Here is a 27146-nt window from a genome sequence, read left to right on the forward strand (position 1 = left end):
TACGAATCAGCCGATCCTTCAAATTTATTTGGGTTTCTGAACTCTTCAAGTCTTTGCTCTTCTGCTCCTTTTAAAGCTTAACCATTTAACCTATATGTATTTCTTTCTATGCATTGATTATAACACACTGAAATATGATATTCTTTTTTTTTTGTAAGATGGAATGAAAGGTTTTACCTTGAACTGCACAATCCAGTCCTCACTGGGTGTAAGGTCATGTGTTGTTGCATCAACTTCCCGACCATCATGGCTGCCACACAGCATCACTCCATCAGGGGAGTCACAGAATCTTTCCACAGAGCACTCATCATGAAACATCCAGTACTTGTTTAGTTTGTAAGCTGTAAATATATGCACAGCTTCCATCAGTGTCCAAAATAAAAACACATTTTAGTGAAACATCACTAATTGTGTACACAAAACAGGTAACACAGGAATCCATCCTGATAACCTCCAGTAATTAATTAAGTTGTCATCACATCTCAAATAACAGTGGGATGACTTTTGTATACCTGTGCATCTATGGATTCTTACAATGTTAAACCTCTTCTTACCTACTAACGAGAAGAAATTAATTATATAATTTAGCATCTTGTTTAGTTGGATCTGTGGTGCCTTTGTAGTGCACTAGTAAAGATAAAATGTTGTATAGTAGCTGATGTCACTGAATATTTGGCTGGAATCCAAATGCTATTGACATTGGATCTCATGAATGTAATTAAAAGCTTGTGTCCAGGAGAGGTCTGTAATAAGAGTTTTGTAAAAATGGGATAGGCAGTAGCAACTAGAAGCTTGCATTGGGGTCTCCAGACAGCTGCAACTAGAATTTTTGCCTGGGTCACAGGATTGTAATTAGGAGCAGGGCTGTAACTGGAAGCTTGTGTCTGGGTCACAGCACCCAAACAAGAAGCTTGTGAATATTTTCGGGACAGTTTCTAATTTATATGTTCGTATGTGTCCGGGTCGCAGGACTGTAACCGGAAGCTCGCGTCCGGGTCGCAGGACTGTAACCGGAAGCTCGCGTCCGGGTCGCAGGACTGTAACCGGAAGCTCGCGTCCGGGTCGCAGGACTGTAACCGGAAGCTCGCGTCCGGGTCGCAGGACTGTAACCGGAAGCTCGCGTCCGGGTCGCAGGACTGTAACCGGAAGCTCGCGTCCGGGTCGCAGGACTGTAACCGGAAGCTCGCGTCCGGGTCGCAGGACTGTAACCGGAAGCTCGCGTCCGGGTCGCAGGACTGTAACCGGAAGCTCGCGTCCGGGTCGCAGGACTGTAACCGGAAGCTCGCGTCCGGGTCGCAGGACTGTAACCGGAAGCTCGCGTCTGTGTCACAAGACTGTAACTTGAAGCTTATGTCTGGGCCACAGGACTGTAAGTAGAAGGTTGTATAAAAGCAAAATACTGCGGATGCTGGAAATCTGAAACAAAAACAAGAATAGCTGGAAAAACTCAGCAGGTCTAACAGCATCTGTGGAGAGGAATACAGTTAACATTTCGAGTCTGTATAACTCTTCATCAGAACTAAGGAAAAATAGAAATGAGGTGAAATATAACCTGGTTGAGGGGGGTGGGATAGGTAGGGCTGGATAGAGGGCCAGTGATAGGTCGAAGCAAAGAAGATATTGCCAAATATGTCATAGACAAAAGGACAAAGGTGTTGACGGTGGTGATATTAGCTAACGAATGTGCTAATGGTAACATTAAGGGTAGAAAGCAGGACGAGCAATTGACAGATAGCCCTGGTGGGGGTGGGGGGGGAAGGGATCGAAATAGGCTAAAAGGTGGAGATAAAACAATGGATGGAAATAAATTTAAAAATAATGGAAATAGGTGGGAAAAGAAAAATATTTTAAAAATTATAAATTATTGGAAAAAGGGGGATTGGAAAGGGGGTGGGGATGGAGTTCATGATCTGAAGTTGTTGAACTCAATGTTAAGTCCGGAAGCTGCAAAGTGCCTAGTCGGAAGATGAGGTGCTGTTCCTCCAGTTTGGGTTGAGCTTCACTGGAACAATGCAGCAGACCAAGACGGACATGTGGGCATGAGAGCAGGGTGGTGTGTTGAAATGGCAAGCGACAGGGAGGTCTGGGTAATGCTTGCGGACAGATCGAAGGTGTTCTGCAAAGCGGTCACCCAGTCTGCGTTTGGTCTCTCCAATGTAGAGGAGACCACATTGGGAGCAGCGAATGCAGTAGACTAAATTGAGGGAGGTGCAAGTGAAATGCTGCTTCACTTGAAAGGAGTGTTTGGGCCCTTGGACGGTGAGGAGGGAGGAAGTAAAGGGGCAGGTGTTGAAACTTCTGTGGTTGCATGGGAAGGTGCCGTGGGAGGGGGTTGAGGTGTCCCTCATGTTTCGAACCCACCCAGGATTACAGGTATCTCCGGGAAGAACAACGCTCCTCGGACTGCTGTTCTCGTCGCATCCTGTGATCCACACTCAGTGCCATGTGCCACCATATCAACACACTTGACCTCTCCCTCCAGTGGCACCGACTCACCCTATCTCTAAGCTGTCCTTGCCCCCAGTTTCATTTTATTCTTCGTCTCATCCGACGCCTCAACAAGAAGCTTTGTCTCTTTCTTTCAGGTGCAAAGGAACGCAAGCTCCAACAACTCATCGACACCAACCCCATCCAGGACCCTCCAGCCCTGCCCGTCCCTCTGGCCCCATCCCGTCTTCCAATCCCAGCCCCGGCCGTGTATTCACCCCCTGACCTTCCCCTCTCTGATGCTGAATGTTCAGTGCTCATCAAAGGATTCCGTTTCATACCCTTATGCCCTCACCTCAATGAATTTCAGGCTCGGCACGATGCTGAACTCTTCCTCCGCCGCCTTCGTCTCCGGGCTCACTTCTTTGGGCAGGAGTCCTCTCCCCGTTCAACAGATCCTTTTACCCACCTCCAATATTCTCCCTCCACCTGGAGTCCTCCCTCTGGATTCTTACTTTCTCTTGATCTTTTCATTTAGAACTGTCAGGGTGACATCAGTCATCTGAATTTCTCTGCTCCTCTCACCCACTCTAACCTGTCTCTTTCTGAACTTGCTGCACTCCGTTCTCTCAGGTCCAACCCTGACTTTGTCATCAAACCTGCTGACAAGGGTGGTGCTGTTGTTGTCTAGCGCACTGACCTCTACCTCGCAGAGGCGAGCGTCAACTCACAGACACTTCTTCCTACCTCCCCCTGGACCATGACCCCACCACTGAACATCAAGCCATTGTTTCCAGGACTGTCACTGACCTCATCTCCTCTGGAGATCTTCCTTCCATAGCTTCCAACCTGATAGTCTCCCAACCTCGGACGGCCCGCTTCTACCTCCTAACCAAAATCCACAAATAGGACTGTCCCAGCAGACCAATTGTGTCAGCATGTTCCTGCCCCACGGAACTCATTTCTTGCTATCTTGACTCCATTCTCTCTCCCCTCGTCCAGTCTCTTCTCACCTACATCCATGATTCCTCTGATGCCCTACATCATATCAACAATTTCCAGTTCCCTGGCCCCAACCGCCTCCTCTTCATCATGGACATCCAATCCCTCTACACATCCATCCCCCACTGGGATGGTCTGATGGCTCTCCGCTCCTTCCTCAAACAGAGGCCTGAACAATCCTCATCCACCACTACTCTCCTCCATCTGGCTGAACTTGTTCTCTCACTGAACAATTTCTCCTTAAACTCTTCTCGCTTTCTCCAAATAAAAGGTGTGGCAATGGGTACCCACATGGGCCCCAGTTATGCCTGTCTCTTTATGGGTTATGTGGAACATTCCTTGTTCCAGTCCTAGTCAGGCCCCCTTCCATAACTCTTTCTCCAGTACAATGATGACTACTTCGATGCCGCTTCATGCTCTCGTCTGGACTTGGAAAAATTTATTAATTTTACTTCCAATTTCCACCCCTCCATCATTTTCACATGGTCCATCACTGACACTTCCCTTTCTTGACCTCTCTGTCTCAATTTCTGGTGATAGACTGTCCACCAATATTGATCACAAGCCTACCGATTCCCATAGCTACCTCGACTACAGCTCCTCACACCCCGCTTCCTGTAAGGACTTCATCCCATTCTCTCAGTTCCTTCGCCTCCATCGCATTTGTTCTGATGATGCCACTTTCCAAAACAGTTCCTCTGACATGTCTTCCTTCTTCCTTAACCGAGGTTTTCCACCCACGGTGGTTGACAGGGCCCTCAACCGTGTCCGGCCCATCACCCATGCATCCGCTCTCACACCTTCCTCTCCCTCCCAGAACCATGATAGGGTCCCCCTTGTCCTCACTTATCACCCCACCAGCTTCCGCAAAGGATCATCCTCTGCTATTTCTGCCAACTCCAGCATGATGCCACCACCAAACACATCTTCCCTTCACCCCCACACGGCGGCATTCTGCAGGGATCGTTCCCTCCGGGACAGCCTGATCCACTCCTCCATCACCCCCTACACCTCAACCCCTTCCCACGGCACCTTCTCATGCAACCCCACCCCCCTTTTCCAATAATTTATCATTTTTTAAATATATTTTTCTTTTCCCACCTATTTCCATTATTTTTAAATGTATTTCCATCCATTGTTTTATCTCCACCTATTAGCCTATTTCGATCCCTTCCCCCTACCCCATCTCACCCCACCCCCACTAGGGCTATCTGTCACTTGCTCATCCTGATTTCCACCCTTAATATCACCATTAGCACATTCCTTAGCTAATATCACCACCATCAACACCCCTTTGTCCTTTTGTCTATGACATCTTTGGCAATCTCTTCTTTGCCTCCACCTATCACCGGCCCTCTATCCAGATCTACCTGTCCCACCCCCCTCAACCAGCTTATATTTCACCTCATTTCTATATTTCCTTAGTTCTGATGAAGAGTCATACAGACTCGAAACGTTAACTGTATTCCTCTCCACAGATGCTGTCAGACCTGCTGAGTTTTTCCAGCTATTTTTGTTTTTGAACTAGAAACTTGTGTCTGGGTCACAGGACTGTAACTTGAAACTTATGTACGGGCCGCAGGGCTATAACTGGAAGCTTGTGTCTGGGTCATGTTGATAGTGTTGTGGTAGAGTGGGTTGCGACCCTGCCTCTGTGCCAGAATCTCCAGGTTAGAGTCCCACCACAGGACTTGGTGGCCAAGAAAGATGTGTTGATAATGCCACCAAATTGGTTGAGTATCAACATGCAAATCCTTCCAACACATGCCAATGGCAGACTGTAAGAGTGGGAGAGATTCTAGGTCAGCTTGTGATGGAAAGAAAGTTAGAGCATCTACCATACTCACAGACTACAACCTGCATGTAAAATTGCATGTTGACACGGCAGCTTTGACTCTGAGTGAACTGTGACACATCTGGGTCCCAGGACTGTGATTAGGAGCTTGTTCACAGTTCACAGGACTGTAATTAGCTTGAGTCTTTACCTTGAGATGATAACTGTATAATTGGTTCTCTGCACTGGAAAAAAAGACTGCTTTTTTCTAGATGAATCACTGCTTAATTAAGTTTGTGTTACGGAGTTAGAGGGATCGCGTAAAGTGTAATAATGGTAGTTGTCAGGTTGCAGTCTCATTGTCGTTTTAATGCACAAAATCATGATTGATATTAGAAGTCACTAAGGTAACCTTAAGTCTTAAAACAATGGTCTTTAAGGCCTGTTTAAGACCAGTATTTTTGGTTCTAGTTGAATATGACCACATTGATTTAGGGCCACGAACAGGCATGCTGCCCAAAGCAGAACATCCTGAATGTCAGGCAGTCAAATGTGAAGCTTTCTAATTAAACACTGGACTCTAAGAGCAGTCTGCCATTTTCAGCATCTTAATGACTATTGGTGACTCGTATAGAATTTACCTGTGGGTCTTTCTTCAAACAGGTCAAAGATGATCCTACCAACAGGTCCACTGTCAGCAGGACTCCGGTCATGTGGTGGGACAGGAGTACTGCTGAATGTATCCAGCATGAAGGTTCTCTCTCCGGCTGTTCCAGATATCAATACGTTGTCAATAGCCCAGTCACTCTGCTCATGTCCATCATGGGTAGGCTGCCACCAACGGAATCGAGTGCCAACTACTTTGGCCTCAGGTGGTAGAAGAATACTCACAAAGCTACAAGCAAGATACAAGTAGATTAAAATAATCAATTTTGAAATTATTCAAAACTATATTGCAGATAAGTTAGAATCATAGTATTTATAAACCAGCAATCATGGACAAATTTGGTTAAATGTCAGTCAAAATCTGCCTGATGGATCACTAGTCAGTCCAAACCTGCTGCTAAGGAGTTAATTTCCCCTTTACGCACTAGACAATTTTCCCTTCAATAGCTATTACCTGAGATTCACCTGACCAATAACTCTTGATCTCATTAGGGCAGATAAGGAGCAGCGAAGCAGAGGTCAATTACCCCCTTCTTTGCAAGGCAAGGAAATCTGGAAGGTTAACTGAAGCAGTTTTATTCCCAACACCCCTAACAATTGGTTTAATTGAGGCAGTGGAAAAGCTCTGGAAATTCAGAGAAAAATATAACCAAAACATTTGAATTTACCCAGATCATTTAAAAAAAACTCCGAAATGTGCAGTACTAGCTAATGAAGGCACCCTGCAAAAACTGCAGCGCAAACATTTGTGCCTGGTACATGTTACATTTAATACTGAACTGGGCCTTTCAGAGCTGGCTGTAGTACACACTGAGTTAAACTCTAAATTACTCAGCTTGTGGACCATACCTTTTGAACTACTTAAAGGGAAACAGACTCGACAACATTGGTAGTCGCATTGCATTTAGAAATTTCTAAGGAAGTTGGTGTTTCTTTTATGAGTTTAGGGGAATAACAGCAAAAAACGTCCAGATTATTCTTAGAACAAAGAAAGCTAAGAGGAGATTTGACAGAGGTATTTAATACGATCAAGGATTTAGATAGAATAAATAAAGAGAGGCTCTTTCGAATGGCTGAAGGATCTATCGGAGGGCCAAATTTAAGGTAAATGGCAAAAGAGCCAGAGGTGACATGAGGGAAATCCTTTTTACCTAATGAGTGGCCAGGATTTGGAATGCATTGTCTTATAGGGCGGTGGAAACAGATTCAATAGTAGCCTCCAAAAGGAAATTGAATAAATATTTGAGGAAAAAATTGCAGGGATACAGGGAAAGAGTGGGGAAATAGGACCAACTGGATCAATCTTTGCAAGAACTGTGAAATTTTGCTGGGACAAATGCCCTCTTTCTGTGCTGTACTACTCTATGATTGCCGGTTTAAAAATTCTTATCTTGAAAAGTTACAAAATCTTAACACTAATTTGATATCTCTATTCTAGGTGCCTTAATATTATGAAAAAAGAGTAACAAGGAAAATACCTTTAAACGTGAACTAAGGCTAATTTCATCTTCATTGTTCTCTTTGCAACACTAAACGGAACATAAATCAGCTGTAAAGGCCAAAACTAATTTCAAAATGAAGCAGAATGAGACCACCTCCTCCAGGGAGTCTAACTAAAATGCCTCTGGTGTCAGATGAGGCTCCGTTTCCAAATTCTGTCCACATTTACACTGCTCATGTAGCACAGCAGTTAAAAGTGTACATGCAGCCTCTGTCCATGTTTTTACTTTACAATAGGGAAATTAATGTGGGGTATGAGCACTTGATTCACTCACGAAGGCTTATTGTACTGATCGAAGAAGATTTCCATCAAGATGTTCCATGTGATGCCTCCATTAACAGAATAATCCAGGAAGACCCCCTGATTCCGGTTGTTAGGAGGAACAAGGCAGCCATACATGAAGTAGAACTGGATAAACTCAGCATCCATAAGGTCCAGATCCACTGTCACCAACTGACGACTGCAACCCTAAGACAAAGGAATAATTCAGTCAGAAGCAGATTTTGCTTGTGTTTCAGGATTTTTGGATGTTGCTTCATCTCAGCATCATGCATGTTCAAAACTTAATGGAAAGCAAATTGATTGTGTTATTTGGTAGGAGAACCTGGAAACTGCAAGGATTAGTTTTAAAGCACTCTCTCTCATCCTTTGAGAATTTGGGGTCATTTTTAGTCTTCAGGTTCTCCTTTCTGCTTACATTTATTAACAGGAGGTATAGTGCTGAACTGGATTGGATTTCTGTTTGAAAAGTCAATGGTGTAACTGGGTTGTCTTTTAAGACTTTGGTAGTGTAACATTTGCCGTGTTTGAGAAAACTGGTCCTTTAATAGAGTTTGTCTGAAGCATTTGACATTTTAACAGGGTAATAATCAAAATGTCGAACTTTATTTCAACTTATCCTTTTCTTTCTCAGGAAAAGTTTCAATCCTGTGTAAGTAAACAAGCCAATAGTCACCTCAGAAAACTAGCCTGAGCGAGAAGTTGGTAGACTGATCATTCTGCGCCAGACTTTGAGTTCCAAATTATTGAACTCTGCCTTCCCACCTTTGTCAATGATGTGAGTGGGCTGTGCAACAGCCTTTGCTAAAGCACTGTCAAAATGGCGTTGGTACAATTCCAATAGGTACAGCACAAAGACAACAAAAACTAAATTACAAAGAAAAGCCCGCCATCTGTGCTTCATTGTCATGGGGAGCTCATTCTTTAACCAGTGAGTTGGAAGATGTGTAAACTACAAGTGCATATTACAAAGTGCTAATAGTAACTTGCACATTGCAGGTCAGAGGGAATTTCTTCCAGTTACATGATTTGAATTGCAAACTGCATCCAGTAGTCTTGGGTAAGAATCAAATCTGCAGCAAGATACAAATTATCCATTGATTCACAACATTTTGATTCATTTTATTCTGATTAGTTGTTCATTTAGGCCTCTTCTGATTTTATTTCACTGCTAGACAGGCAAGCTTTTAGGACAGTCATTAAAATGCAATTTCACAAAGGAAAGGAAAGCCAAACATCAGGAAATTAAACACAGACCTCAACCAATCCAGGAAACAACTTTGGCTCTCGTTCCTTCCTCTTTCTGTGTGATGCAGAATTGTTCTGATATTAATATTTATTCAAATGATCCTGCCACAAAGGCAGGCTTTTAGAAAAATCTATCATGTCACTTCTTTACATTTCATTCACCTCAGGCTGTTTCATAAAACACCCTGAAGAGGACAATACTTGAGTTAATAAGTGTTTAGTGCCACACTGGCAAAATATTGACTCTTAAATTACTGAGTTGCAAGGAAAGGCTTGAAAATAAATCAATCCTGTTTATTGGTGATGTTTGTGGGGGCACGGGGAAGAAAATCTCAGCTATCAGTCTCTTACTTTGAATTGGTAATGCGCTGCGGAGAAGTTTGTGCGTAAGCAACAAAAAGGAACTAGGAAATCAATTCATCTTCCATTTAAAGGTGCCCTTTTCCAGGAAGCATCACTGTATAGTGAAGAAGAATGGGAACTTCACCTATCTTTTCCCCCATTTTCTATTCTAATGGGACTGAAGTCACTTATAGTGCTGACATTAGGTAATTCAGCACCGAGCACAGGCAGTGTAATGTTGGTGAAAGGCCATCCAGAGTATGTGAAGTTAAAGTTGAAGGTATGCAACGTCACACATTATTGGAACTCCAGTAACGCCAGCTATTTTCCTCCAGCAGAATTGAAGCAAATCTCTCACTTCACATCTCTACATACACAAAGTGTGAACACACAGAGTCGGTAGCTTGAAAGCAACATTATACTTACTCCACTGAAGTGAAGAGCCATTCCAGAGGCCACGACACCGCAGACGCTGCTGAGTTTGCCACCATTTACCATCAGCCAATTGTTACTGGAGGGGGATCTGTTGAAGTTGTCTTTTAGCTGCCGAGGTAGACTTGTCTCTGGTTCATCGCAGTATACCCCACCCCAGTGCTCATCACAGCTGAGTTCAATAGAAAACCATTTGATATAGCGTAATCGTAAAGATAGAGAGGGGGAATATAGGAAGAATTACAGTTGGGAATAAAAAACAGTCACACAAAGAAAGAAAAACTATCTTTTAAACTTTGTCTCTAAGCATGGGTGTGAAAAGTCAACTAGCATATTCTGAAAATGGTTGCTACTTGTATCCAGTAAAATGTCACTCAAAATTTAAGCCTCCCACTGTTTGTAAATTCTGGAACAGTGAGAGTTAGTGAAAGCTACTGGGTATATGGTGTTGGGTTACTGGTATCAGTAAATCACTTTTTTTAAAGTTCTGGTAACAAATGATCATTAATTTTGGCACAAACTAAATGCCCTTTCCTGATTTACATTGTCATCTCTCCTATGCTTTTCAACCTCGGTGGTTTGTGCACATTGTCTATCACCTAGATTTCTCAATAATAGAAACATGAATAGGTAAATGTGAGAGTGGACATAGATTTAGTGGTGCAGTGTGTAGAAGGCACTGAGGGTAAAGACAACACTAGGACACAACAATAGAACTGTCTTTGATGCTACCCCACCCCAGCTTCCCCAAAATATTGAGTAAGAAACACGTGAGGAGGCAGGCGAGGGTTGTGAGACTTTGGAACTCTGCCTCAGAAGATGGTGGAGGAGGAGTCATTGAATAGTTTTAAGGAAGAGGTAGATAGATTCTTGTTAGGCAACGGAATCAAAGGTTATCGAGGATGGGTGGGGGTGTGGAATTCGAAACACAAACAGATCAGCCATGATCTTATCGAATGGTGGAGCAGGCTCAATGGGCCAAATGGCCTATTTGTGCTCCTATTTGGTATGTTTGAATGTATTGTTTCAACACAGAATTCTATTATACCGTATAAACTCTAGCCACATCTGACATTAAGAGTGCTTAAAATAATGCAGAAATGTGACTAATCTTCAAACTTACTGCTGCCAGTGTTGACAGAATGAAATAAAAACAAAAAGTGCTGGAAAAATTCAGCAGGTCTGGCAGCATTTGTGGAGAGAGTTAATGTTTTGAATCCAATATGACTCTTTTTCTGAAAAAATGAAATATTGCACACTGCGAACTGTGGTGGAAAACTCACTTACACTGGATTCCAGTTGGCGAGGTTACGACAGTAGAGTGGGACGAGTGTTGTCAACTGCTGTAGGACTTATTACAGGGTTCTTCATCACATGGCCTCCCTCCTCCAGCCACCCCACCTCCACACTCCTGCTATTTGTTATTGGTTGCCCAACACTTGCATTTCGCCCCCCCCACACCAATTGGAAAACAATTAAGCTCTTCATTTCCCAATCAGCTAAATCTTGATTGTCAGTCAAATAGCCTTTACTCCCCATCTCCAATATTTTTACAACTAATGAACAAAAGCGTTTAAAGAAAGTAAAAAAAAACACGATTTACTTTAATGCCCCCCATGAATTTTCCTGAGTAACTTACGGCAGTGTCCTGGAGGTTACTCAATCACTGAGAGTTGGCAACCCTAAGCGGGAACAGCTCCATGGAAATTGCTGACCATTGTTCTAGCACTCAAAGGATTGCAGCTGAGGAACTGCGTGCATACTTGAGAGTTTGGTGAGTAGGGGAGTTAGACGAGGGACAGGGATAGGGGAGGTGTTTGTTTGCTTTTGCTTTTTCTACCTTTTTCACCCCGTAGGAAAGAAGCTAGATGTTTGCTAAGTATCTGCTATGTGGTTAAGGTCTGTTCCAGTCCTAAGGTTTAAAATAGTATGTAAATTGGTGGTAAAGTTAATAAGATATATAAAAAGGCAACACAATAAGTGGTAATATAATTAGGTAACTAATTAAAACACATTAAGGATTAGGACAGGTGATATGTCAAGGTGGCAGCATGCGGGAGCTCTTGGATGCCAGTGTGAATCAGGGCAAACACATCTGCAGTAAGTGCTTGCATCTTGAGGGGCTTCAGTTCAGAGTCATTGGCCAGGATTTTTCCGTCGGTGAGTTGGGGGTGGGGCCTGCTCACCGACATGAAAATTACGTGGGATGACGTCGGGGGGAACCCCCGATGTCATCCGACCCCATTTAAATATTCAGGAAGGTGGGTGGACAGCGAAATCAGTTGTCTGCCCTCCGACCTGTCAATGGCCAATTGAGGCCATTGACAGGATAATTAAGCCAATTAAAGGCCCTGCCCATCCAACCTTAAGGCTGGCGGGCAGGCCAGGAGCCCCAGCGGGCTTCTGAAAAAACGTGAAACCTCATCCACTGGCGGGATGAGGTTTCATGTCTGTTTTAAAAAACTTTAATAAACTTTATGTGATACTTATTAACATGTCCCATCTCGTGTGACATTGTCACATGAGGGAGACATGTTAATAATTTTTTTATTTATCTATTTTTTAAGTTTATAAAACTTTCAGTGCTCTCCCTGAGACAGCACTTAGTCTCAGGGAGATGGGCGCTCTTTCGCGAGCATGTGCACTTTGACAGTTGGGGAATCCCTCCCCCCTCCACACAGGAAGCACACAGCACTTCCCATTGGGTGGCCCGTCTGCCCATCAAGGGCAAAATTCTGCCCATTGAGTTGGAGTTGAGCTGCAGACACTGCGACATCAGGAAGGGGGACCGTGGACCATGTATATATAGGGTGTTGTAGGCTGCACTCCCTTTTTAGTTATTTGAAAAACCTTTTATTGATGTTTTGTTTGCACTTCAGCCCCACGCTCCTGATCTATGGGCACCCGGTGCGGAAGGGGGTCGGGAAGGAGGAGGACCTCCTCGTGAACCTGCTCCTGGGCCTGGCCAAGTTGGCAATTAACAGGTCCAGGCAGCGGGCGATCGACGGGGGAGTCCCGCCCGATTGTTTGTCCCTCTTCCGCGGCTACGTTCGCTGCCGGATGTCCCTGGAGAAGGAGCACGCGGTGTCTGCTGGCACTCTCGAGGCCTTCCGTGCTCGGTGGGCACCGCGGGGACTGGGGTGTTTTGTTGACCCCTTTAATCACATTTTGATTTAAAGTTTGTAAGTTTCCTTTAAACTTTGTTCTTGGTTTTACAGCTGACCTGAATTAGGGGCTGTGCCTGATTTATCCCAATTTTGTTGATTTGGTTTTCATTTAAAAGATTATCAGGAAGGGGGAACATTACTTGGATGCTTTGTACCAGGAGGCAGTCACACCACTTATAGGATAGGGTCTTCTGATTTTATCAGTGGTCAGAGACAGGAGGGTGTGACTGCAGCTGAGGCAGGTAAGGAGACCCAGAGGGCAGCAGTGTCAGCCTCTGCAATTGTCCAATAGGTTTGAGGTTCTCTTGGCTTGTTTGGATGAGAGTGGGGGTTTCAAGGTGGATGAACAAACTGACCACAGTACCATGGCAGGAAGCCATTCAAGTGGGGGACCAAAAAGAAATGTAGTGGTGGTAGGGGACAGTATAGTGAAGGGGATTGACACTTCTCTGTAGCAAGGAGCGAGAGTTCAGATAGTTGTGTTGCCTGCCCAGTTCCAGAGTTCATGACATCTGCTCAGGGCTGGAGAGGAACTTGCAGTAGGAGATCCAATTGTCGTGGTCCATGTAGGTACCAACGACATAGGTAGAACTAGGAAAAAAGTTCTGCATAGACAGTATGAGGAGCTGGGCACCAAATTAAAAAGCAGAACCTCAAAGTTTATAATCTTTGATTATTACCTGAGCCACATGCAAATTGGCACCAGGTACGTAAAATTAGAGAGATGAATATGTGGCTCAAAGACTGATGTGGAGAAGCGAGTTCTGGTTGGCAGTGCAATCTGAAAGCCATTACAGAGACACCTCTGCAGGATGGCATAGATAGGGACCAAAATATTGAAGGGTCTGTGACTTTTAGGAAGGATAGGAAGTTAGGAAAAGGTGGTTCTGTTAATTAAAGATGACATTAGCACAATAGAGAGGGATGACCTACGTTCAGGAAACCAGGATATAAAACAAGTTTGGTTAGAGGAATGGTAAAGGCAAGAACTCACTTGTGGAAGTGTTGTACAGGTCCCCTAAGAGTAATCACACTAGGACAGGGTATCAAAGAAGAAATAGTGGGAGCTTGTCAGAAAGGTACAGCGATTATCATGGAGGATTTTAATCTACATTTAGATTGGAATAATCAGATGGGCAAAGGTAGCGTAGATGACAAATTCACAGAATGTTTTTGGGATAATTTCTTCGATTATCACGTTGAGGGCCTATCAGGGAGCAGGATATACTAGACCTGGTATTGTGCAATGGGATAGGATTAATCAATGACCTCATAGTGAAGGCGTCTCTAGGTAGCAGTGATCATAATATGATTGAATTTTGCATTCAGTTTGAGGGAGAGAAACATAGGTTTAAGACTAGTATTTTAAACTGCAATCATGAGGCCGTGAAAGCAGAGCTAGTGAAAGTAAACTGGCAATTCAGTTAAGGGATAGGTCAATACAGATGCAGTGGCAGACACTTAAGGGGATATTTCAGAATACACAGAATGGATACATTCTAATGAGAAAGAAAAATTCCAGGGGGAGGATCCACCAAGTTAAAGGCCATATCAAACTTAAAGAAAAAGCATATAATTGTGCAAAGGTGGGTGGCAGGTCAGAAGATTGGATAGAATATAAAAAACGGCAAAGAATGACTAAATGATTAATAAGGAGGCAAAAGTTAGAGTACAAGAGAAAACTAGCTAGCAATATAAAGACAGTTAGTAAGAGTCTTGATAGATATTTTAAAAAAAGTTAAAGTGAACATTGGTCCTATAGAAAATTAGTCTGGTAAATTAATAATGGAAAATAGGTGATGGCAGATGAATTGAACAGGTATTTTGCATCAGTTTTCACTATAGAGGATAGAAGTAACATCATAGCTATAAATCAGGAATTAGAAGGGAGGGAGGAATTGAAGAAAATGATAATCACCAAGGAAATGGTACTTAGCAAATTGTTGGAGCTTCAGGTTGACATATCCCTGGGTCCTGATGGATTTCACCCCAGGTTCTTAAAAGGAGTGGCTAGTGAGATAGTTGATGCATTGGTTTTAATTTTCCAAAATTCAATAGATGCAGGGGAGGTTCCATTTGATTGGAAAATAGCTAATGTAACTCCTTTATTCAAAAAGGGAGGAAGACAGAAAGCAGGAAACTATGATACCTGCACTGATAACCACTAGGCTTTTCAGGTTTGCTGAAGGGAGAAACTTGGCACACTGATACTGTCTCCAGCCAGCTGAGAGAAATCAGTATGACTTTTTGAAATAAAAAACACAAAAATCACAGGATACCAAACTCCCTGACAAAGACATAAGCTCCATCATCCATCTATTGAAAATGTTCAAGAACTAAAAATTGTGCTTGCCCCTTTTCTGTCAGTGATTGCCATACACTTTACACAGAACCATAGTGCCTTATAGCACATTCTTCCGATCACTAGTTCTCTGATGGAGCAATCCACAGTCCCATTCCCCCTTCTCCGAACCTTTTAAAATGCTTTTATAATGTTCCGGTGCTACTAGCTCCCAAAGCTTGGGTCTTACATCAAATTGAACATAGGAACCACTTGACAGTAAAATCCAAGATCCATTTAGTTCATCTTCTACAATTCTGGTAGTCACATGATACAATGGATAATGGAGTTGTTGATGAGTCAAAGCAATCAATCTCTGCCAATTGGTCTGGAAGTGGCCCATTTGTGATGTGAGGAAGACCCTAGTGGTGGAGAGCTTTCCTAGGCCCAACCATCTTCAGCTGCTTCATTGATGACCTTCCTTCCATCATAAAGTCAGAAGTGGGGATTTTTGCTGATGATTTCACAATTTTCAGCACCATTCGTGACTCCTCAGATACTGAAGCAGTCCATGCCCAAATGCAGCTAGACCTGGACAATATCAAGGCTTGGGCTGAAAGTGGCAAGTAACATTTGTGCCACACAAGTGTCAGGCAATGACCAACTCCAACAAGAGAGAATCTAAACATCACCCCTTGAAATTCAATGGCATTACCATTGCTGAATCCCCACTATCAACATCCTGGGGGGTTACCATTGACCAGAAACTGATCTGGACTAGCCAAATAAATACTGTGGCTACAAGGGCAGGTCAGAGGCTAGGTATCCTGTGACGAGTAACTCATCTCCTGACTCCCAAAAGCCTGTCCATCATCTACAAGGCACAAGTCAGAAATGTGATGGGATACTCTCTGTTTGCCTGGATGAGTGCAGGTCCAACAACACTCAAGGAGCTTGACACCATCCAGGACAAAGCAGCCTGCTTGATTGACACCCCTTGCACAAACATTCACTTCCTCCACCACCGACAAACCGTGGTAGCACTGTGTACCATCTAGAAGATGTACTGCAGAAATTCACCAAGGCTCCTTAGGCAGCACCTTCCAAACCCAGGACCACCACCATCTAGAAGGACAAGGGCAGCAGATACATGGTAACACCACCACCTTGAAGTTCCCCTCCAAGCCACTCACCATCCTGACTTGGAAATATCACACTATTCCTTCAGTGTCACTGGGTCAAAATCCTGGAAATGCCTCCCCTACGGCACTGTGGGGGTACCTACACCATAGGGTCTGCAGCTGTTCAAGAAGGCAGCTCATCACCACCTTCTCAAGGTCAATTAGGGATGGGCAATAAATGTTGGCCTAGCCAGTGACACCCACATCCTGTGAATTTTAACAAGTCCAAAGTCATCTGCTCCTCCCAAACACATTACACTTACCATACAGTATATGAATAATTTGAGACATGATGTATCTCAAAATATTAATTTGAGAGAAATCTATCTAATTTGCAAGGATCAATAATAACTGTAGCTCTGTCTCCTAGGGGATTGTTTTATAGGTTGATGATATGCTCACTGAAGTAATTATCCTGCACATTAATTTTGAATTTACCCTACTTCACGTGCAGGTTGTGTTCTCCAGTTCTACTGTTCTGGACATGGTGAAACAGTTTGTCATGGTCAACTTCATTGAGCTCCTTTAGAATTCTAACAGTAGCAATCATGTCATTTCATATCATAACAATGAGAACATGCCTAATTTTCAAAGTTGTTCTGCTTAATGCAAATGCTCCATTCCCTTGATCTGTCTGGTTGCTCTTTTCTGTATCCTTTCAGTAGCTGCAATATGCTTTCTTTATTGTGGTGACCAGACTGTACAGAAAGGATGGGCAGAATTTTACACTCCCCAGGGCAGATTTACAGGTGGGCGGGGGGGGAGAGTAAAAATTGGGCACAATGCAATGGGCACATTTCCCAGCGCCTTCCCGCTTGTCCCTGACCTCATCACAATTTTAGGTGTGGCGGCGGAAGGTGTGGGCCAATGGAGGCCCTTAAGTGGTCAATTAACAGCCACATAAGGGCCTCTTCACCCCCCCCACCCCCCCACCCCACCCCACCGCAATTTTTCCCATGGTGGGTGGAGGAGGGAGCCAAGTTTGAAGGCTGCAAGGACTCACTCCTTGGGCTATTGGCAAGAAAGGGGAAGCTCGTTTCTTACATCCCCAAAGAAAACAAAGAAGTTAGATTGACAAGGCACCCCCTTAATGAAGCAATGTTAGCTCTCTTTTACAATTTTGTTTCTGTTCAGATGTTCCATGATCTTACAGATTCCCACAACTCTATGGCTGTAATTGGTCTGTAGCTTCCTGGCCTACTTTTTAATAAATAGGAGTGACATCAGCTTTCCTCAATCCCCACCTCAATGATTTTTGGGAGATTTGTGCCGGAATTCCTGCAAGTTCCTCCCTGATTTCCTTAAGGATCGTCAGATGCATTAATCTGGCCCCTGAGATTTACTTACCTTAAGGTTACATGGCAACCATACTCCCAGGCTACTACAGCTAGCGAGATTAGGAGGATGATTCTGGTGTGATCAGGATTCACCCCAGATCTTATCTTATCACAGCTATAGGATATCAACTGGTCTCTATATTTAACTTCCCCAGCTAAAGGCCTTAGTGAATACAAGTTTACTTTGGTAATGCTGCCAATTGCATGAGACACATGTGTGAGGAGCCAGTGGTGCTCGTGCTACACTACAGCAATATAAAAGCAATTGCAGAGTAATGTTTCAGCAAAGTTAGAAAAACACCAAAATCCTTCACTTACATGCAGGAACCACGTGAGCATCTTCCATGGCCTGTGCACATGTCCACACAGCTATCCCCGATGTAAAGATTGTCTATGGCCCATGTCTGTTGCTTCTCAAAGGGTGCTGGCTGATACCATCGGAAACGGGTAGCCTGTGACCTTTGGGATATAAACTGATTAGAGTCAAAACAAATATCATTATAGGTTCAGTAACCACATAATAAAACTTCTACTGCATTCTACTGCAGTCTACAGCATTTGCTGCTCCCAATGCGGTTTCCTCTACACTGGAGAGACCAAACGCAGACTGGGTGACCGCTTTGTGGAACACCTTCAGTCTGTCCGCAAGCGTGATCCAGAACTCCCTGTCGCTTGCCATTTCAACACTCCACCCTGCTCTCATGCCCACATGTCCATCCTTGGCCTGCTGCATTGTTCCAGTGAAGCTCAACGCAAACTGGAGGAACAGCACCTCATCTTCCGACTAAGCACTTTACAGCCTTCCGGACTGAATATTGAGTTCAACAATTTTAATCATGAACTCTCTCCTTCCCCCCTTTTTTCCAATAATTTATATATATTTTTATTTTCCCCACCTATTTCCATTATTTTTAAATGTATTTCCATCCATTGTTTTATCTCTGCCTGTTAGCCTATTTTGATCCTTTCCCCCACACACCACCCCCACTAGGGCTATCTGTACCTTTATTATCACATTCCTTAGATAATATCACCAGCTTCAACACCTCTGTCCTTTTGTCTATGACATCTTTTGGTTATTTCCACCTATCACTGGCCCGCTATCCAGGTCTACCTGTCCCACTCCCCCTTAAACCAGCTTATACTTCACCTCTTTTCTATTTTTCCTTAGTTCTGTTGAAGAGTCATACGGACTCAAAACATTAACTGTGTTCCTCTCCGCAGATGCTGTCAGACCTGCTGAGTTTTTCCAGGTATTTTTGTTTTTGTTTTGGATTTCCAGCACCCGCAGTTTTTTGCTCTTATAATAAAACTTCTCAGTTGAGGCTGTTTCTAATATTGAATAATGGATACTACCTGTCACAAACATGTAGTTATGATATTATAGATTTTGTAAGAAGCTAATCTTTCTTTTAAATGAACAAAGGAGCCTTAAAATGGCTGCCAAAAGTCTCCTGACCTTTTACAACTGTAACGCTTGTCAAACTTCTTGAAGGCTCCAAGTGGATTGCAGACATACCCAAACATGTAAAGGCACCTGAAATTCAATGTGCATTTCCACAAGTGTAAACAGAAACTCACTGACAATGGCTTCCCTGGAAGTGTGAATAGCTCTTTCCTATCTCACCAAACCTGGAAGAATGGGAGCCATTCAAGTTAATGGCCAAGACATTTAAAAGTTGAATTACCTCAGTCAAAAGACAGTGGATAGGACCATGCCCCAGACATGGGATAACCCAATGCCGAATATGGAAGCATGATTCAACAGTTTGAGAAAGGAGCCATTTAAAGTTTTGAACTGCATTAGGTCGGGTTGAGAACAGCTATTTTGTGCAAAACCTCAAGAAGAACTCAGAGGCAGATCATCCAAGAGGGTTCTTGGCCAAGAGAGGGCAAAGAGGAAGGTATTCAGAAATCAATTGTTCTGTTGAAAGAGTCTAGGTAATCTACAAGCGCCATAACTGCAAAGCTAGTGAGGAACAAGAAACCTCTCTCTCCCAAAAACCTGCTGAATCCACCTACAAAAGTAACCTCTGGCTATTCTTCTTCAGAAGCTATCTCAGTTGCTGAACACAACTCTTCAACTTCATCCCTTCAATCTAGAAAAGAAACACTTCAATTGCAAGCTTCAGGCCTGCAATGATATCTTAAAGTACTGAACTGAATTTCATATTTATAAATACCTTTTATCCCTGCATCTAATCTTTGTATGTGTTTAGTTAGTGGCTTTATTACTTTTACTTAAGTAACTTACACAGCAGGTGTTTTGTAATAAACTAACCTTTATCTTGCTTAAGACTAAAGCTTTGCTGCTGCTCATTTTTAAATTGAGCCACTCAAATTAAAAGGGGGCTATATACAAATGCACATAAATCTGAGCATGGACCACTTTGAGAAAACGCCTTTTATGTGGTCATGACACTACCCTTCTACCGTTCTGAGAGGAATTGAAGACAGGCAGAAAATCTGCATGATAAACCTGAAAGCCAAATTGTTCTCTAGGCCTGCCTCAGTTTCCCGGCACATTAGAGTGCAGGAGTGGTCTATTATTCCTATCATTTCTGTTTTATGCTGCTATTCTGAGTCACTAACTTGCCCTTCTACACTGTATAGCTGCCAAAATTCCCTTCACAGTAGCAGAACTAGAACCTGAAAACTTACCACTGCCCTAGAGAGGCTCACAGTGGGGAAAGGGGAAAATGGTTGATTATTAGAGAATGTAATGATGGAACCCTCAATCAGGTATTGAGTAACTCAGAGCACTCCATTTTCAAACACTTGTGAAGAGATATCTATTTATGTGAAAGCTACATCCATGAAATAAATGACTGTGAATTTCTGCCTTTATCAATAAATATGATCAAAATATCAGGAACTAAGCAGATTGACCAGTTTGCTGAATTTTGCAAAAATAGGCAAAGCAAATCTGAATCACATTGTACTAAAACTAATGGTTTAGAAAAAGCAATTTAAGTTGTTTGGAAGTAAATGATAACAAATGCTGTAAACATGGGAAAGATACATGTGCGCTGGAGATTATATCATATACATTTTGTACAATAGGCTTCAATTTTAACTGCTGGTGGGAGCAAATGACAAATGTTGCAGGAAATGAGAGTCCAAGGTCTGGCAGAGGAGGGGAGGATCCCAGGGCATCAGAAATGGGAGTTTATTTCTGGGACAGGAGTGCTCCTATGGGCCTCACGAGGAAATGTTTTTTTTAAACTCACCAAGATGGATGTCCTTGACTTCCTGATAGGTTCACCTGATGGCATGACTGTGGCAGACTTCCTGAGCAGGGGCTAGTTAAAATTCCATTGGGGAGCCAGGTCTATCACAGGAACTAACATATTTATTAATGATATATATTTATTGGCATCTGGCAGGAGCTTCGACCACTGCTGAAGCAAGTGGCATTAAAATCTAAAAGGTATTAAAATTGGAGGAGCGGAGCAGGAAACAGAGCTGCTCCATTTTAACTGTGAACCTGCTCGGCTCCTGTCAGTCAGGAGGGTTTTACTTACCTGTAATGAATCTATATTGAGTCTAGAATTAGAGGAGGAGGTGTTTGTCAAAATTGAACTGAGAAGAGAATATTACACTAGGTGCACAAATGTTTTAATTCCTAGATTTTGTTTGCAACTTAAACTTTGTTTCAAAATGGAAAAAAAACACTTGGTTGAGAAATCAATGTTAAGCAATTCTGAAAAATGATGTCCATGCTTTGCAGTACTTATGTCAATCACTAGGTGACACTGTTTCCCATTCATTGTCAGATGCTTTGGGCAATAAGAGATCCACAATGGATAGAAAGGAATATGGGGAGAGAGGGTAGAGAGGTTTGGGTACTGCACCAATTATGGATACCCACATCTCTCTTGCTTGGATGGGATTTATTCATGTGCACGTCTAAACTGTGATTGTGAGCAGGCTATTTGATCTGAGAGTCATTATAACAAGCCTGATTGCATCCTGACATACAGAACACAGCTCATTTACAGAAATGAGGTGAATAGCTGTTTTCATTGTTTTTCTGGGGAATCTTGATTAAGTTACAGTGGGAGACTGGGATACCTCTCCCTGTGGGATTTGGTCACTGGACGGTTTCAACGGGGAACTTTGGCTGATTTTCTCTTCTATGTTGAAATTTTTGGAACTGTTTGTTTGTTAAAAAAGTGACATTTTGATTCCTTCTTTTAAATTGAAACATGTTTGGACTCCAGGACATAATCATTTCTCCTTTGATTCAATCTCACTTGCCCACCCTATCATCCCCTCTCCCGACAAACAACAGACATGTGAATTTGAAATATTTGTTTCTATTTTTTATCCAAAATCGTTTGGAAGTTTTATAAACTGAAAGGAGAACATTCAGGTTACCTGGTACATGGTGGCAATGGCAGTGTGAGTCTGGTCCACTTGTTGAAAGTGTCTGACACCAGGATCCTCTGTAGATGGTACTTGTTACATTCCACATTGGTCGGTAGACAATCCGTCAGCACAGGCTGCCAGGTCAGTCCTAAGTCCACTGAGTACTGAAGCTCCACAGCTGAGTGAATGGAAGAGATCCAAATATTCACATTCAACGTGCCTATCTAACCCATTTGACTTCACCTACGCTCAGGGTGTGGCTAACTAGCTATTTCAAGTTTGTGCACACAGGTGCTGATCCTTTGAGCTTCTAACTGGCTACTGTCCCCCCGCAAACCTTCACTTGAAGATAGACACCAGTCTTGTGGGCATCACCATTTTGTTGCTAACCCTTTCTGCTGAAAGAATGCACGAACAAAAATGGCATCCACCTGACTGGTTTCTCCATCACAGCCAAAATGCATGTATGGAGTGTGGAGCTGCTGCATGTACCTCCTGATGCCCATGTTAACAATTAGCAGGATGTGACTTTGCTCAATCGCCCGTTGGAGAGAGTTTGAGATTAGCTGTGGAACTTCTGTTGATTAGTTTTCTGTGGCTGAAAGACTTGGTAATGAATCCAGACTATAATTAGAATTTAAGATTCACAAAGGGTTTTCAGGAGCTGACAATAGTGTGTAAAGTAGTTACCAATTTGGCTGACAGATTTGCTGACTTGTTTTCAAGTTGGGAACAGGTGAATACTCAGGAGTTTTCCTTGATTAGCTTGGGAGATTGGGGAATAGTTCTGCTCAATTTTCCCTGAGAAGTTTATAGGGCTGATTCCCCCCTCCCAGTAGGCTGTGGCATTCACAGGGGACTCATTGTCTGAATTTGCAGCAGTATAACCCATGATTTTCCACCCTTTTATTTCAATGAATGAAGAACCACTGGCTGCAAATTGTTCCCTGCAAACACAGCTCCCTGCTGAGAGAGGGTTGAATTAGCTCTTATGTTGTGGGGTAGATGCTAAAAGACTGTACACAGTCTGGGGGAGGAGTGGCCTCAATAAGCTGAATTCTTATTTAATGCCTTATATACTCGATACCATGTTCTGTATGTCACTACTGATTAACTTATTTAAGTACAAAACAAAAACAGAATTACCTGGAAAAACTCAGCAGGTCTGGCAGCATCGGCGGAGAAGAAAAGAGTTGACGTTTCGAGTCCTCATGACCCTTCGATAGAACTTGAGTTCGAGTCCAGGAAAGAGCTGAAATATAAGCTGGTTTAAGGTGTGTGTGTGGGGGGCGGAGAGATAGAGAGACAGAGAGGTGGAGGGGGTTGGTGTGGTTGTAGCGACAAACAAGCAGTGATAGAAGCAGATCATCAAAAGATGTCAACAACAATAGTACAATAGAACACATAGGAACACTATGTGTTCTATTGTACTATTGTTGTTGACATCTTTTGATGATCTGCTTCTATCACTGCTTGTTTGTCGCTACAACCACACCAACCCCCTCCACCTCTCTGTCTCTCTATCTCTCCGCCCCCCACACACACACCTTAAACCAGCTTATATTTCAGCTCTTTCCTGGACTCGAACTCAAGTTCTGTCGAAGGGTCATGAGGACTCGAAACGTCAACTCTTTTCTTCTCCGCCGATGCTGCCAGACCTGCTGAGTTTTTCCAGGTAATTCTGTTTTTGTTTTGGATTTCCAGCATCCGCAGATTTTTTGTTTTTAACTTATTTAAGTAGCTGACAAAACAGTCAATGGCTACTTATACACTATACAACTCCATGAAAAGAGGAACAAGTGAAGCCTGTCCATAGCAACCATCATAGAGACAGATCTAACATATCCATCGATGCATTAATAAATTTGTTTGAACTCACGGACAGAGCGAATATTAATCTATATTAATACAGAGTAAAGCTCAATTTACTCTTCCAAGGCTGGCATTAGTTGCACTGACTTGCTGATCTTTAAGATAACAGGGTTGAATGTTGTACATGTAGCATAGCAGTAATCCCATGATCCTAGATTCACAAAACAAGTCACAGTCACACAGCATGAAATCTGAATAGAGCTATATTTTGATAGCTTTGAATCTGTGACCTATGACCTTGTGAGCTTGGCACCATAGTAGGAGGATGGGATTGTGGAATCAACCCTTATAGTTAAACTGCATGATTGTCCAGTAGGCACTGAGACACTGATATTCTTGAAATGTGAAAGGGTAGAAAGGAAAATTTTTGTTTAGGAACACAGAAATTTGAGGCAGAACCTGATTACGTCAGGATAACACCCAATTTCCACTGATGCTTTCAATTTTGGAGGTAGAGATGTGGATTCTCTGCCAACTGCCCATCTACCTGACATCAAGTGGCATCTCAGTGGGAGTTCCTGGGCTAGCCTGGGAAATTATGACCAATCTGCACTTATAAAGTATCAAAGGAATTCACCACCTAAGAAGGCCTCTAAACCTTTTCCATGGCAAGTTGATCAATTATTTTAGGGACAGGCAGCTTTGAGATGTCCTTCCAGGAGTGATGGCTATTCAATCCTGTCCCTGAAAATTGGGATGAAGTTGCTGGGCTGAATTTTGCTATCCCGAAGCTAGGCAAGCCTGTGTTGGATAGCCAAAAATGGAGGTGGGGGTAGGGGGGAGGGGCACCTTGAATTTAAATTTTCCATTAGATTCCACCGGCCGCCATTTTGATTGGTGCAGGATTTGTGCACTCAGATTAACGTCGGGTTCAGCCTATTAAATGCCTGCTCAATTGTGAATTTCCCCAAGACTGATATCTTTAGTGAGGCAGGTAGGTTCCTGAGGTCTGTACAAAACACATCAGTTCAGTCATTTTATAAATTTTAAAGGAAGCCTGTTGTGGAGTCAGAAACCATTTGACAGGTAAGCTTAAAAGGACCTTCCCAGTGTCGTAATTACATGCTGAATGATAAGTTATGCATGTTTTTATTGCAGTAATTGATCATAGGGCTCAGGTCTTAAAAATAAGTCATCATTAACTTGACCAGCATTGTGTAAGTGTTCAGATACATTAGAGTACTATATCCAGTAGATAAAGTGCTCTTCTGGATTTAACAGTATTGAGAATCTGATATTGTGTCATTCTGACCCTGTACTTTGATTTTTCTTTATATTGATTTGAAATTCAGGTGGCTGTTAAGCCTTTGAATAGCTGAACAGATGCCTGACTTCTTTGTCCATCTATTGAATCTCTGAAAAAAATAAACAGATGACTAGCCATATGTTCGAACAACTTCAAAGGCTCCAAATTATTGAGCCCTGGGGGGTTTGTTTATTCAGTTGTGCAATAAAACTCATTATGAATGCATGGCTGAGTTCCAAAATCCACTGATGGATTTAGTTCAGCAGGGGTTGTTTATACAGCTGTAAAGAGCACTGAGAACTTTGTTTGATTGAGAGTTCTATGAGCAGTTGATAATATTAGTGTTTTGAAGAGGTTTTTGAATGGCTGTTTGTTTATCTTGACATATTTATGAGCACTTAAGAGGAAAGAGCTTTTTTCAAGGGGAGTTTGATGAGATGTTCTTTTATTTTGTTATTTCAGGAGCATTTCAAGAGCTTCCTAATAATATTATAGGGCTCATGAGTTCTATTGATGGTGGATACTGAGTGAGTTGGTATGGAGGGGGAATGGAAGGGGCACAGGAAACATGAGGTGGAATGAAGGGGGAAACGGAGTGGGTGGGGCTGTGAGAGGTGAGGGCTGGGGGCTAACAGTTATCCACAGAACTGGGCCAATGTCCCAGTGAATGGAGTTGGGCCTTCTAACCTCAGCATCCACCTGCCCCCATTCCTACCTCAGGCCAGCATCTGAAGATGGTGACCCCAACTCCAGGCTGCCCCTAACTCCTTGGCGTGAAAATTACATGTGAGCGGGTTCATTCAGAACTTAGAAGTATGACATCAGTAAATAGCCCGACTTGCGATTCCCAAGCCAATGATGAAAATCCGGCCTGGTACCTTTAGATATGGGTGGATTGGGGTCCCGCCCACCCCAGCTGAGCAGAACCCCCAAGAATTTCAAGGCCTGATTCCTTTGAACCGTCACTCATCAAAGAGACATTTACCGTAACAAGAGTCTGTGACAGAGCAGGATGCAGCAAAATCGAACTGCAAGAAAGAATCTTCATTCACTACCACGTCAGTAGAGATAACGTAACGGGTGTAAGCCTTCTCAATGAATACCAAGGCATCCCCACTCGAGCCGCAGACTGGCATCTTTGTGCCTCCCGGGTGGAGCAGCCACTTCCTGTTATCCAATGTGCCGAAGTTATCTTCAATCACTGTGTTACCGGTAATGCTTCCCCCAATCACAATCTGGTTTTTGGAGAGAGGTAATAGTGAAGAGGAAAAAAAATTAAACACAAAGGAATCATATCATTGAGATGAAGGCAATGTGCAAAAATATTCAGGCTAACTTATACAGACAGGGCACTAGAGCTTTATTTTCAAAAGACTGGCTAGTTTTGCATGAAGGTGATTTGGAAATGGATAGTTTGGAGTTTGCTGATTATCTTTGAGGATCAGGAAAAACGATGCAGAATATTCCCTCTGAGGTTAATGAGAAGGGATATTGTCCATGATACAGATGCTTGTTCAAGGATCAAATAACATTTTCTCATTCCAAATTCTTCTTCCCAACCTGCTCCTCATACTTGGCTTTTCTGATGGACGTGTCCATGCTGAGATACAGTCCAAAGGGCTGATGGCTCTCTGTGATTTTACCCAAATGGCTGTTCTCCATTCATGTGTCTAAACAGTAAATATCTGAAAACAGTTGAGTGTTGGGCATCAGTGCCGAGCCAATCTTGTCCTCATTCCACAATTGACATTCCTATATGTTTTTTTAATTATTGCTCTTGGGATGTGAGCACTGCTAGTAGGACCAGCGTTTATTGTTCATCCATAATCGGCCTTGAGAAGGTGGTGGTAAGCCACCTTCTTGAACTGCTGCAGTCCATGTATTGTAGGTACACCCATAGTGCTGCTAGGAAGGGAGTCCTAAGATCTTGAGCGGTGACAGGGAAGGAATGATGATACAGTTCCTAGTCAGGATGGTGTGTGACGTGGAGGGGAACTTGCAGGCATGGAGGCATTTGCTG

General features: G+C 43.0%; 1 protein-coding gene across 1 annotated transcript in view; it reads right to left on the minus strand.

Annotated features, from left to right (window-relative positions):
• The window catches only part of reln (reelin), a 373827-nt gene that overhangs the window by 37329 nt on the left and 309352 nt on the right, over positions 1–27146 (minus strand). Inside the window, exons 47-53 of the mRNA XM_041202329.1 lie at positions 26112–26361; positions 22018–22186; positions 17956–18096; positions 9666–9843; positions 7645–7838; positions 5845–6098; positions 178–341 (exon numbers count right to left, since the gene is read on the minus strand). Coding sequence (XP_041058263.1) covers positions 178–341; positions 5845–6098; positions 7645–7838; positions 9666–9843; positions 17956–18096; positions 22018–22186; positions 26112–26361 — 1350 coding nt within the window. The remainder of the gene's footprint in view (positions 1–177; positions 342–5844; positions 6099–7644; positions 7839–9665; positions 9844–17955; positions 18097–22017; positions 22187–26111; positions 26362–27146) is intronic.

Source organism: Carcharodon carcharias, chromosome 13, assembly GCF_017639515.1.
Source record: "Carcharodon carcharias isolate sCarCar2 chromosome 13, sCarCar2.pri, whole genome shotgun sequence".
In the NCBI taxonomy this organism is placed as follows: Eukaryota; Metazoa; Chordata; class Chondrichthyes; order Lamniformes; family Lamnidae; genus Carcharodon; species Carcharodon carcharias.